Source organism: Ranitomeya variabilis, chromosome 8, assembly GCF_051348905.1.
Source record: "Ranitomeya variabilis isolate aRanVar5 chromosome 8, aRanVar5.hap1, whole genome shotgun sequence".
In the NCBI taxonomy this organism is placed as follows: domain Eukaryota; kingdom Metazoa; phylum Chordata; class Amphibia; order Anura; family Dendrobatidae; genus Ranitomeya; species Ranitomeya variabilis.
This window is the reverse complement of record NC_135239.1, coordinates 134210809-134223955: the sequence shown is the minus strand read 5'-3', so window position 1 is coordinate 134223955 and position 13147 is coordinate 134210809. Positions and strand designations below refer to the sequence as shown.

At 49.9% G+C, this 13147-nt stretch overlaps 1 protein-coding gene across 1 annotated transcript in view; it reads left to right on the top strand.

Moving 5' to 3' along the window:
- The first annotated feature begins 362 nt into the window (after positions 1-362).
- The window catches only part of LOC143788826 (uncharacterized), a 74687-nt gene continuing 61902 nt past the window's right edge, over positions 363-13147 (top strand). Inside the window, exons 1-5 of the mRNA XM_077278732.1 lie at positions 363-417; positions 512-763; positions 887-1033; positions 1120-1236; positions 1422-1958. Coding sequence (XP_077134847.1) covers positions 363-417; positions 512-763; positions 887-1033; positions 1120-1236; positions 1422-1958 — 1108 coding nt within the window. The remainder of the gene's footprint in view (positions 418-511; positions 764-886; positions 1034-1119; positions 1237-1421; positions 1959-13147) is intronic.

The following is a 13147-nucleotide window of genomic DNA, read 5'->3' as shown; positions in this document are numbered from 1 at the left end:
GTTGTGTTTCTGGGCGTTAACACCCGCTCTGCTTTCTGACCAGCAGAATAAATACCGCTGTCTGTGTCTGTACACCCGCCAGAAGTCAGTCGCAGGCTAATCTCTGACCTATTCGGAAATGTAAGTATATAAGACAGATGTCTTATTATTCGCAGATGCTTAATTATGTTTTAGAGACGCATAGGTAAATATATTTATTATTATGACACGATTTGTGTAATGCAGTAGTTAATAGCCGTTAATACAGTCTAACTAGCGTATTCAGCGTGTAGTTATTACCTATCTTGTTTAGTATAAATAATATTTGCGTTGTGAAATTAATATAGACGATGCAAAAATTTACACGGGTAATTTATGTTTAGATGGATTCCCAAAATTTTTTGGATTTTCCCGATCAAGTTGAGGATTCGGTATTAGGTATGTTTCAAGCTTTATATAAATACAGCTGCTAGTGTACCATTCTATGTAAGCACTGTTATGTATATTATATTTATATTCTTTCTTGATTAAGATGAATTTATCAGGGGCCTTCCGGAGTCTGTTTTTAACACATGCAGCGCACCTACTGTGGACGGCGTACCGAGCCTGGGGTGCGATACAGCCGGAGCTGAGTTTAATATCGCCGATGAGACTGATGCCTGGGCGTTTAATATCGCTGATGAGGCTGGTGCCTGGGCGTTTAATACCGCTGATGAGGCTGGTGCCTGGGCGTTTAATATCGCTGATGAGGCTGATGCACGGGATTCTGCCCCGGACATCATAGGTGGGTTGTGTGCATATATCTTTTAAGTATTTAGCCGTGTAAATATATATTCATTCTCTACAGGTGGCGACATGAATCTCTTTCAAGTATTTAGTCGTGTAAATATATATTCATTCTCTACAGATGTCGACCTGATTCCAGAACCAGATACCCCGGAACACAATCAGATGCTCGTTGAAGACCCGACGTACCAGGCCCCTACACCGAGAAACAGCCCTGTTTCTAGAGCCCCTAAAAAGCCGCGAGGAGCTGCGAGCAAGAAAGGAAAAGGTAGCGATCGTATGAAACGTGTTTTTGCACAACCGCTCTGAGAAAAGCCCCCTCGACACTACTAAGGCCTATATCTTTGTTTATAGCTTGTAAACTGAAGCCTAGAAGGGTTTTCACAAAGGAGAATATACACCTGCTAGCGGAGAACCCCACAGAAGCTCCAGAAGCCGCCACGGCAGGCATCCACCCCATATCGCTAGACCGTAAGTGTATGCTTTGATATACGTGTACACTCTCTGTACAGTTAATGATGCCCATGCTTCTCCAATGAGATCCTGACCACACACACACATATCTGGCACATATCTGGCACATATCTGACACATATCTGACACATGTCTGACACATATCTGCCGCATATCTGACGCGTGTATAATCTTTCCTGCAGCTAAAAGCAAAGTCATGAGAAAAATACACCCAACACCTCTACAGCCGCTACAGCTCACCGAGAATGGCGCAGTACCAGTGTGGCCGTCAATACAACCATCGATCACCCGTGTGAATGACCCCACGCTACTATATCCAGAAGTGGTAGAGGTACCCCGAAAACATAACCGAAAAACAAAACATATTACAGATCCAGTAAACACAACAAGCGCCGCGGGTGCCGCAGCAACGCTGTCTCGTGAAGAACTTGATCGTGAGATTGATCAGCTCGCTGATGGTAAGCGATCAGCCGTGGAGCCGATCATTATACGTATGTCACACACTATGCATCCGCCAGCGGCATATCTAACTGCCCCTGCTAACACCTCTGGAGCTGTCCCCACAGGCGCCTCTAATTTGGGTAGTACATCTCATGCTTGTGTATCTAACTCTGTTAATGCTAAGAAGGGGTTAAAGAGGGCATTACCAGCAAGTGCTAAGTTGTGTAAAAAGACGAGGATTCAAGCGCCAGCTACAAATCTGCCGCATGAATCCAGCAGTTGGGGGCTCGCTGAAATGTCTGTGTTTCAGGAGCTGTTCACGCGCTACTTACGCTACAAACTCTGGGGTCCCAACATAATGTTTTTTTGTGATACTTTTGAAAAATTATTATCAACACAAACCCCAACACACGCTAATAAGATCGAACTATATGCACTCCGGAGTCTGCAGCTGGATGGCGAGACAGCAGCTGCCGCTACCCCATTATGCCTGAATATGGTCGGCAGCGGTATGCATAAGCCACCTAAATCGTTAACACCAGGCTATAATAGGGCTAGCGTTATAAAGAGGGCTCTAAAATTGTTGGTCAGCGCCAGACGCTCGCTATGCGCTAGGAGGCGGCGTGGCGGTATGTGTCCTGCAATACCTCTACAGACGGCACCGCTGCAACCACACGCGTCAGGCCCGCATTCACATAGCCGTGACCACTCTGCAGCTGCCATGCATGCAGCTACACAAAATTCACAAGCCTCAGACATTGACACAGCCGCTGGTGGTGATGTGCTGTACAACGATCATACAGTATTTTTACAACACATCTATCATCATCATAGGCCTCTCCGCAATTTCAACGGACATATACATACAAATCATTTTAGATTTGTAAATTTGGAGCGTGTACGATCATTTGTAGAGGGTGTGAATATTGTTCATGACGGCATTCAGGCATTACTGGATAGAATCATCAGGGACATTGAACCTGGTGACTTTGTACAGTTAAGGCTTGAAGGTGGCGATACTCTAGATCCTATTTTCGCTACAAAACAGACCAGGGAAGATTTTAATGCCGTATCTTTTTTAAACGCCGTTGCCCGTACACTTCAAAGTAACGCTGAATGCATAGCAACCAACTCGCTAAAGCTAGTCGTCACCATCATTAAAAACCGCCGCGGTGGTGTAAAACAAAAAAGGCGCTTGAAATCTATAGCGAGCAGTCAGATCATTAAACAAAAGAGGCAGTGGCTGTATGATTTTAACAATTACACGACAAATCTGTGTTTGGCTGCTAGTGTGTGCGCCCTGATGGCCGACACGGATCTCGCTGATGCCGATTTGTTGTGCCGCTCTAAAAACATACACACAGCCCTGGGCATCCCTGATGGTCAGTTAGTGAGCTTTAGCGACATCCCTGCATTTGAAAAATATTTGGGGGTCACCATTAAAGTGCTGTACTATAGTCAGGGTGACTGGCGCTACTTTCAGAGCGGCAATACAGCTAATGGTAAAACCATATTCATATTGTTCCATGATAATCACTACTACGGTATCAAAAATATGAAGGGTTTTATCGGTGCTGATTACTTTTGTGAGCTCTGCAATTCAGTGTTTCACCACAAGAACAAACATTCCTGTCAGTATTTTTGTAAAGCCTGTCAGAGAGATGGTTGTGTAGAAAGCAGTGCAGACCAACAGCCCAGGTGCCCTGTTTGTAGAGTTTATTGTCGCTCGAGCGAGTGCTTAGATTATCACAAGCAATTGGCTGTAGGCGACCCAGCATTCTGCAGGCTTAAAACATTTTGTGATAAATGCAACCATTTTGTTCTCAGAAATAGTGAAACCGAGCATAAATGTAATGGTTTGCGCTGTCCTGTATGTCGCAGACATATAAATAAATTCGATGCCCATCTTTGTTACATGCGGCGGTATGTAGCGCAGGATGAGTCAGATTGTTATATCTTTTATGATTTTGAATGTATGCAGGAGACAGGCACACACATACCGAATTACATTTATGCTACGACGCTGTGTGGTCACCCCTCCTGGGAGTTTGAGGGGGATACCTGTACACATGACTTTGTACAGTTCTTTACAAGCGGCAAATTTTCAGATCACACATTTATTGCCCACAATGGTGGAAGATACGATTCATACTTTATTGTTAAGGAACTGATTTCTGAAAAACTAGATGTACAGTTGATAACCCAAGGTGGCCGTCTCTTGTGTGTGACGCTGCCCGATCTGTCTATAAGGTTCATAGACTCTCTAAATTTTATCCCCATGAAACTCAGTAAATTACCACAGGCCATGGGCTTTTCAGGAGGCAAGGGCCATTTTCCACACTTTTTTAATACCAGAGAAAATCAAAATTATGTAGGCCCCATACCCGATGTAAAATATTATGGGCCGGAGTACATGTCAGCTGAGGAGAAGTCAGAGTTCCTGGGGTGGTATGAGACACAGGTAAATACAACTTTTGACTTCAAGGCCGAGCTAAAATCTTATTGCAAACAAGATGTTGCAATTTTGAGACACGCCTGCGAGATCTATAGAGAGCGTATTATGCAAATGACACAGAAAAATGTCAAAAAATACTGTAAGCGTCAAAAGCAAACGATTGTAGTGAGCAGATGTGTTGATCCTTTTCAGCTCATCACCCTGGCCTCGGTGTGTATGGCAATGTACAGGTTTAAATTTCTTCCAAAAAAGACAATTGCCATTTTACCTGGTGATAATTATCACAAGGCAAAAAAGCGCTACTCGACACCCGCTATACAGTGGCTCATGTATGTAGCCCACTCCGAGAACATCGACATCCAGCACGCTTTGAGAGGTGGTGAAAAACAAGTCGGGAAATATTTTCTAGATGGCTACGCCTATGTTAACGGCCAACACATAGCCTTTGAATTTCAGGGGTGTTTTTATCACGGTTGTCCCGTGTGCTATAATGAAAATGACAAGAATATGGTCACAAACACGTCCTACGGCCAGTTATATTACACCTTTTTAGCTAAAAAGCGCTACTTGCAGGCCTGCGGCTACACAATAAGAATGATGTGGGAGCATGAGTGGAATGAAATGGTTGAAAATGATTCTAGCCTTCAATCATTTCTCCGCCAGATGGAATTCCCCGTTCCTTTAGACCCCCGTGATGCGCTTTATGGCGGGCGAACCAACGCCATTAAGCTCTATCACCATCTGGAAGAAGGGGAGACGTTACATTACTATGATTTCACCAGTCTATACCCCTTTGTAAACAAAACTAAAACATACCCTGTAGGTCATCCAGACATCATCTATGACAATTTTGGGTTCATTAAAAAATACTTTGGCATTGCTAAAGTCAAGGTCTACCCGCCGAGAGATTTATTTTTTCCAGTTCTGCCGGTAAAACTCAACAAAAAATTAATGTTTCCCCTTTGCTACACTTGCGCTGTAAATTCCCAGACAGATGTTTGTGCTCATAGTGATGAGGAACGTGCCCTGACAGGTACCTGGTGCACTATAGAGCTTGAGATGGCGATAGAAAAAGGGTATCGGATCGCCCACATCTATGAAATATGGCATTTTCCTAAAACCACTGACGAACTGTTTGCTCCGTACATTAAATTACACCTTAGGGATAAGCAGGAAGCCTCTGGTTACCCTAGCTGGTGCACTGATGACGCCAAGAAAAGGCAGTACATTGACTCCTTTCTTGAAAAAGAAGGTGTGCAATTACGACCTGAAAATATAGCGGTCAACCCTGCTAAGAGACAGATCTCCAAGCTTTTCTTAAATTCTTTATGGGGGAAGTTTGCTCAGAGATCTAATCTATCATGTACCAGCATTGTTAGGGATCCTGATGAGCTTTTTAAGTATTTGTTCCTGCCTTACTATGACATCTCGATGTTACACTTCCTTGATGATGACACCGCAACCATTAACTGGAAATACGCAAAAGGTCACCACACCGTCAACAAAAGCACAAACATTTTTATAGCGTGTTTTACAACAGCGTATGCCCGGCTAGAGCTCTATTCGCTGCTGGACCGGCTGCAGGAGAGGTGCCTTTATCACGACACAGATTCTGTTATTTTTGTACAGAGAGACGGTGAGTGGCAACCGCCTTTAGGCGATTATCTGGGGGACCTGACCAGTGAAATACCCGATGGTACACACATCACAGAATTTGTATCCGCGGGCCCCAAAACTTACGGGTACAAACTCAACACGGGTAAAACTGTCTTAAAAGTTAAGGGTATAACACTAAATGTTGGTAACTCTCAATCTATTAATTTCAACAGTCTAAAAGATCTAGTTCTGGACTACCCGACCAATTCTGACACAGATACGCAGAAACGTATTGTCGTACAACAGCCGGCCATTGTAAGAAATAAAAAGTACTGGGAGATTGAGACGAGGCCGTTACGCAAAACACAAAAGTGCGTTTATACAAAGCGGCGACTAATTGACGATTTCACAACCCTGCCTTTTGGGTATTAGCAGAGTGTTGTGCTGATGGATACACGCCTGCAACACCCATTCTCATGCATTCTAGCGGGACCGTCTAATTCTGGAAAGAGCTATTTTGTAAAACAACTGCTGTATAATATTGAAACTAATTTTTCTCAGAAACCTGATAATATTGTTTGGTTTTATTCGTGTTGGCAAAAACTATATGATGAAATCTCTCTCTCTTTTCCCCACGCCAGATTTGTGGAGGGTCTGCCGAATACATTCGTAGATGATGAATTATTCCCGCCGGAGAAGGTGAATTTGGCTATTGTTGATGACATCATGGAGAGTGCTAGTGAAAATTGTGAGATAGAAAAAGCCTTTACCAAGTATGTGCACCACAGAAATCTCAGCATTTTCTACCTGGTACAAAATATATTTTGCCAGGGAAAGAAAAGCCGTACGATAAATTTAAACACAAAATACATGGTGCTTTTTAATAACCCCCGAGATAAATTACAAATTTTAACTCTAGCCCGCCAGATGTATCCCGGAAAAACGCGTTTTTTCCTAGAAGCTTTTGAGGATGCCACGCGGGAGCCTTATGGGTATTTGCTTGTAGATTTGAGAGCTAATACCCCTGAGGAACACCGCTTAAGGACCGGCTTGTTTCCACCAGCGTTGCCCGCTGTTTATGTTCAAAAGAAAAACACTTCTAAAAAGTGAATTTTACCCGGGTATCAGACATTCCACGCTGTGTGCGTTGTGCTGTAAAGATGTCTGAGAGACTCCGGCGTAACTGGGCTCTCTTAAAAACTCTGGTGAAGGCAACCCCGGCTGTCCGAAAGTCTATTTTGCGCAATGCGAGCAGTGATTTAATTACAGCCATAGGCGAGATTGCTTTAAACATCTTAAAAGGCAGGATTCCGCTGAAAGAGCGCCAAAAAGGCATATTAAAGAAGTGGCGTAAAGCTATAAGAACCCTGAGCGACAGATCGCAGCCCATAAAGAAAAAGAAGCGGCTACTAAAGCAGGCCGGCGGGTTTATCGGCCCTCTTTTAGCTTTTGCAATCCCTATAATAACAAGCCTGCTCGCGGGAAGATAATGGAGCATACAGAGAAAATGTATCTAGTCCCCAAACAGGAGCTAGACAAACTAAGACCCGGCGCTACAGTCAACATACGCGACAGCGTTATTCAACGCCTTGATGGCGAAATTAGCGACATTTTACAACGTCGTGACATTCCCGATGATGTGAAAATTAAAATGTATAGCGCGGCGCTACAAAGATACTTGGTGCATACGCGCCACAGCTCAAAAGAAGTAACGGCTTTAAATCTCGTTAGCACTCCTGATCCTGGTCAGCAACAATTGTCAAATACCGACTCTGATAAAAATCGAGAGATCGCTGAAATTGTCAGCCACATAAACCAGAGATATAAAAAGAATGCTGAATTTTTACTAAACAGGTTACTACAGAATAAAAATGTTACAGACTGGAATAATAAAGCTGAATTTATTTTCAAAGGATCTGTAATGCCTGGGTCTAACTTACTGGATTTGGTACGTAGTACTACGCAGAGTCATGCGCTGTCCGGTAGAAATTTACCGCCGGGTTGGGAAGCATTTATGCAGGCTATGGCCGAGCTAAATATACCGTCTACAGTTGTTGGTAATCCCACTACTAGGAAGCTTTTAGATGAACTAAAAATTTCCAGCACCGAGCCACACGCTGTATCTACGCCGCAGAAACTCGCTCCGACGCCGCGTACAATCCAATCTTTACATTCCCCGTCATTAGGTACCACACGTGGAACTCTGCTACCTAAAAGAAGGCCTCTACCGATGCTACAAACCATGTGGCTCACGATGTAAAGAATGTATTTGATAAATATGTCGTACATGACTTGTAACACCGTATTATTTTGTAAGAAACGTAATGGTGTATATACAAACGATACTATTTATTTTTTGTAAGAAGTTTGTTGTTGTATAACCAACGTGCTATTTAATGCGACTGCTTTTATACTCTGCAAGAATCGTTGAAATGTCTCTGAGTTGTGTTTATTTACAATAAATATCTTTTACTCTTACAATACCCTGTCTTTTGCTTTTTATAAACGTATAAAACACCACGATTCATACCTGCGCTTGTTGTAATATGGTCGCACACATAATGCGGCCATTATAAATCACATATAAATATAAAACTCTAATATAAAACAATTACGGGGATAACATTCGTGTTGTAACATGCCCCGGGGACATGTTGTAACATGCCCCGGGGATAACATTCATGTTGTAACATGCCCACATACATAATGTGCGCATTTATAAATCACCTATAAATATAAAACTCTAATATAAAACAATTACGGGGATAACATTCACTGTATCAAATACAGCGATAATAATATTAAACTATATAGTAGCATGCCCACATACATAATGGGGGCAATATAAATCCCCTATAAATATAAAACTCTAATATAAAACAATTACGGGGATAATATTCACCGTATCAAATACAGTGAAAATAATATTAAACTATATAAAAAGGGAGGGGGAGCTGCCACACAGCTGCTGTTAGAAGACAAGGGGGAGGGGAGGGGTTACACACTTTGATACACTTTGATAGGGGCGTGTCCACCTGTCAAATTGAGTTTGACGAAACCACCCGACCCTACACTACTCCAGAGTGACCCCGCCCACCAAATTGGACCCCGAGTGACCCACCCACCAAATCGGACCCCGAGTGACCCACCCACCAAATCGGACCCCGAGTGACCCCGCCCACCAAATCGGACCCCGTGTGACCCCGCCCACCAAATCGGACCCCGAGTGACCCCACCCACCAAATTGGACCCCGAGTGACCCGGCCCACCAAATCGGACCCAGAGTGACCCGGCCCACCAAATCGGACCCTGAGGTGCCCCGCCCACCAAATCGGGCCCAGAGTGGCTCCGCCCACCAAATCAGACCCCCGCCCACCAAATCGGACCCAGAGTGACCCCGCCCATCAAATCGGACCCAGAGTGACCCCGCCCACCAAATCGGACCCAGAGTGACCCCGCCGACCAAATCGGTTCCAGAGTGACCCCGCCCACCAAATCAGACCCCGCCCACCAAATCGGACCCAGAGTGGCTCCGCCCACCAAATCGGGCCCAGAGTGACCCCGCCCACGAAATCGGACCCAGAGTGACCCCGCCCACCAAATCGGACCCTGAGTGACCCCGCCCACCAAATCGGACCCTGAGTGACCCCGCCCACCAAATCGGACCCTGAGGTGCCCCGCCCACCAAATCGGACCCAGTGGCTCCACGCACCAAATTAGTCCCAGAGTGACCCTACCCACCAAATCGGACCCTGAGTTGCCCCGCCCACAAAATCGGACCCAGAGTGACCCCACCCACAAAATCGGACCCAGAGTGACCCCACCCACCAAATCGGACCCAGAGTCACCCGCCCATCAAATCGGTCCCAGAGTGACCCCGCCCACCAAATCGGACCGAGTGACCCCGCACACCAAATCGGACCCCGAGTGACCCTGCCCACAAAATCGGACCCAGTGACCCGGCCAATTAAATCGAACCCAGAGTGACCCCGCCCACCACATCGGACCCTGAGTGACCCCACCCACCAAATCGGTCCCTGAGGTGCCCCGCCCACCAAATCGGACCCAGAGTGACCCCGCCCACCAAATCGGACCCTGAGTGACCCCGCCCACCAAATAAGACCCAGAGTGACCCAGCCCACCAAATCGGACCCAGAGTGAACCGGCCCACCAAATCGGACCCTGAGTGACCCCGCCCACCAAGTCGGACCCAGAGTGACCCGGCCCACCAAATCGGAACCTGAGTGACCCAACCCACCAAATCGGACCATGAGTGACCCCGCACAACAAATCTGACCCAGAGTGACCCCGCCCACCAAATCAGACCCCCGCCCACCAAATCGGACCCTGAGTGACCCCGCCCACCAAATCGGACCTAGAGTGGCTCCGCCCACCAAATCGGGCCCAGAGTGACCCAGCCCACCAGATCGGACCCTGAGGTGCCCCGCCCACCAAATCGGACCCAGAGTGGCTCCGCCCACCAAATCAGACCCAGAGTGACCCCGCCTACCTAATCGATCCCTGAGGTGCCCCGCCCACCAAATCAGACCCAGAGTGATTCCGCCCACCAAATTGGACCCAGAGTGACTCCGCCCACCAAATCGGACCCAGAGTGACCCCGCCCACCAAATTGGACCCAAAGGTGCCCCGCCCACCAAATTGGACCCCGAGTGACTCACCCACCAAATCGGACCCCGAGTGACCCACCCACCAAATCGAACCCCGAGTGACCCCGCCCACCAAATCGGACCCCGTGTGACCCCGCCCACCAAATCGGATCCCGAGTGACCTCGCCCACCAAATCGGACCCCGAGTGACCCGGCCCACCAAATCGGACCCAGAGTGACCCGGCCCACCAAATCGGACCCTGAGGTGCCCCGCCTACCAAATCGGGCCCAGAGTGGCTCCGCCCACCAAATCAGACCCCCGCCCACCAAATCGGACCCAGAGTGGCTCCGCCCACCAAATCGGACCCAGAGTGACCCCGCCCACCAAATTGGACCCAAAGGTGCCCCGCCCACCAAATTGGACCCCGAGTGACCCACCCACCAAATCGGACCCCGAGTGACCCACCCACCAAATCGGACCCCGAGTGACCCCGCCCACCAAATCGGACCCCGTGTGACCCCGCCCACCAAATCGGACCCCGAGTGACCTTGCCAACCAAATCGGACCCAGAGTGACCCTGCCCACCAAATCGGACCCCGAGTGACCCGGCCCACCAAATCGGACCCAGAGTGACCCGGCCCACCAAATCGGACCCTGAGGTGCCCCGCCCACCAAATCGGGCCCAGAGTGGCTCCGCCCAACAAATCAGACCCCCGCCCACCAAATCGGACCCAGAGTGACCCCGCCCACCAAATCGGACCCCGTGTGACCCCGCCCACCAAATCGGACCCCGAGTGACCTCGCCAACCAAATCGGACCCAGAGTGACCCCACCCACCAAATTGGACCCCGAGTGACCCGGCCCACCAAATCGGACCCAGAGTGACCCGGCCCACCAAATCGGACCCTGAGGTGCCCCGCCCACCAAATCGGGCCCAGAGTGGCTCCGCCCACCAAATCAGACCCCCGCCCACCAAATCGGACCCAGAGTGACCCCGCCCATCAAATCGGACCCAGAGTGACCCCGCCCACCAAATCGCACCCAGAGTGACCCCGCCGACCAAATCGGTTCCAGAGTGACCCCGCCCACCAAATCAGACCCCGCCCACCAAATCGGACCCAGAGTGGCTCCGCCCACCAAATCGGGCCCAGAGTGACCCAGCCCACCAGATCGGACCCCGAGTGACCCCGTCCACCAAATCGAACCCAGAGTGACCCCGCCCACCAAATCTGACCCAGAGTGACCCCGCCCACCAAATCGGACCCAGAGTGACCCCGCCCACCAAATCGGACCCAGAGTGACCCCGCCCACCAAATCAGACCCAGAGTGACCCGGCCCAGCTAATCGAGCCCAGAGTGACTCCGCCCACCAAATCGGACCCTGAGTGACACCATCCACCAAATCGGACCCAGAGCGACCCCGCCCACCAAATCAGACCCAGAGTGACCCCGCCCACCAAATCGGACCCAGAGTGACCCCGCCCACCAAATCGGTCTTAGTGACCCCGCCCACCAAATTGGTCCCAGAGTGACCCCGCCCACCAAATCGGACCCAGAGTGACCACGCCCACCAGATCGGACCCTGAGGTGCCCCGCCCACCAAATCGGACCCAGAGTGACCCCGCCTACCTAATCGGTCCCTGAGGTGCCCCGCCCACCAAATCAGACCCAGAGTGACTCCGCCCACCAAATCGGACCCAGAGTGACTCCGCCCACCAAATCGGACCCAGAGTGACCCCGCCCACCAAATCGGACCCAGAGTGGCTCCACGCACCAAATTAGTCCCAGAGTGACCCACCCACCAAATCAGACCCCGAGTGACCCGCCCACCAAATCGGACCCCGAGTGACCCCGCCCACCAAATCGGACCTCATGTGACCCCGCCCACCAAATCGGACGTAGAGTGGCTCCGCCCACCAAATCGGGCCCAGAGTGACCCAGCCCACCAGATCGGACCCTGAGGTGCCCCGCCCACCAAATCGGACCCAGAGTGGCTCCGCCCACCAAATCAGACCCAGAGTGACCCCGCCTACCTAATCGGTCCCTGAAGTGCCCCGCCCACCAAATCAGACCCAGAGTGACTCCGCCCACCAAATCGGACCCAGAGTGACGCCGCCCACCAAATCGGACCCAGAGTGACCCCGCCCACCAAATCGGACCCAAAGGTGCCCCGCCCAACAAATCGGACCCCGAGTGACCCACCCACCAAATCAGACCCTGAGTGACCCGCCCACCAAATCAGACCCCGAGTGACCCCGCCCACCAAATCGGACACCGTGTGACCCCGCCCACCAAATCGGACCCCGTGTGACCCCGTCCACCAAATCGGACCCAGAGTGACCCCACCCACCAAATCGGACCCTGAGGTGCCCCACCCACCAAATCGGACCCTGAGGTGCCCCGCCCACCAAATCGGACCCTGAGGTGCCCCACCCACCAAATCGGACCCTGAGGTGCCCCGCCCATCAAATTAGACCCTGAGGTGCCCCGCCCACCAAATCGGACCCAGAGTGGCTCCGCCCACCAAATTGGACCCAGAGTGACCCTGCCCACCTAATCGTACCCTGAGGTGACCAGCCCACCAAATCAGTCCCAGAGTGACCACGCCCACCAAATCGGTCCCAGAGTGAGCCCGCCCACCAAATCGGACCCAGAGTGACCCCGCCCACCAAATCGGACCCAGTGACCCGGCCCACCAAATCAAACCCAGAGTGACCCTTCCACCAAATCGGTCCCAGAGCGACCCCGCCCACGAAATCGGACCCAGAGTGACCCCGCCCACGAAATCGGACCCAGAGTGACCCCGCCC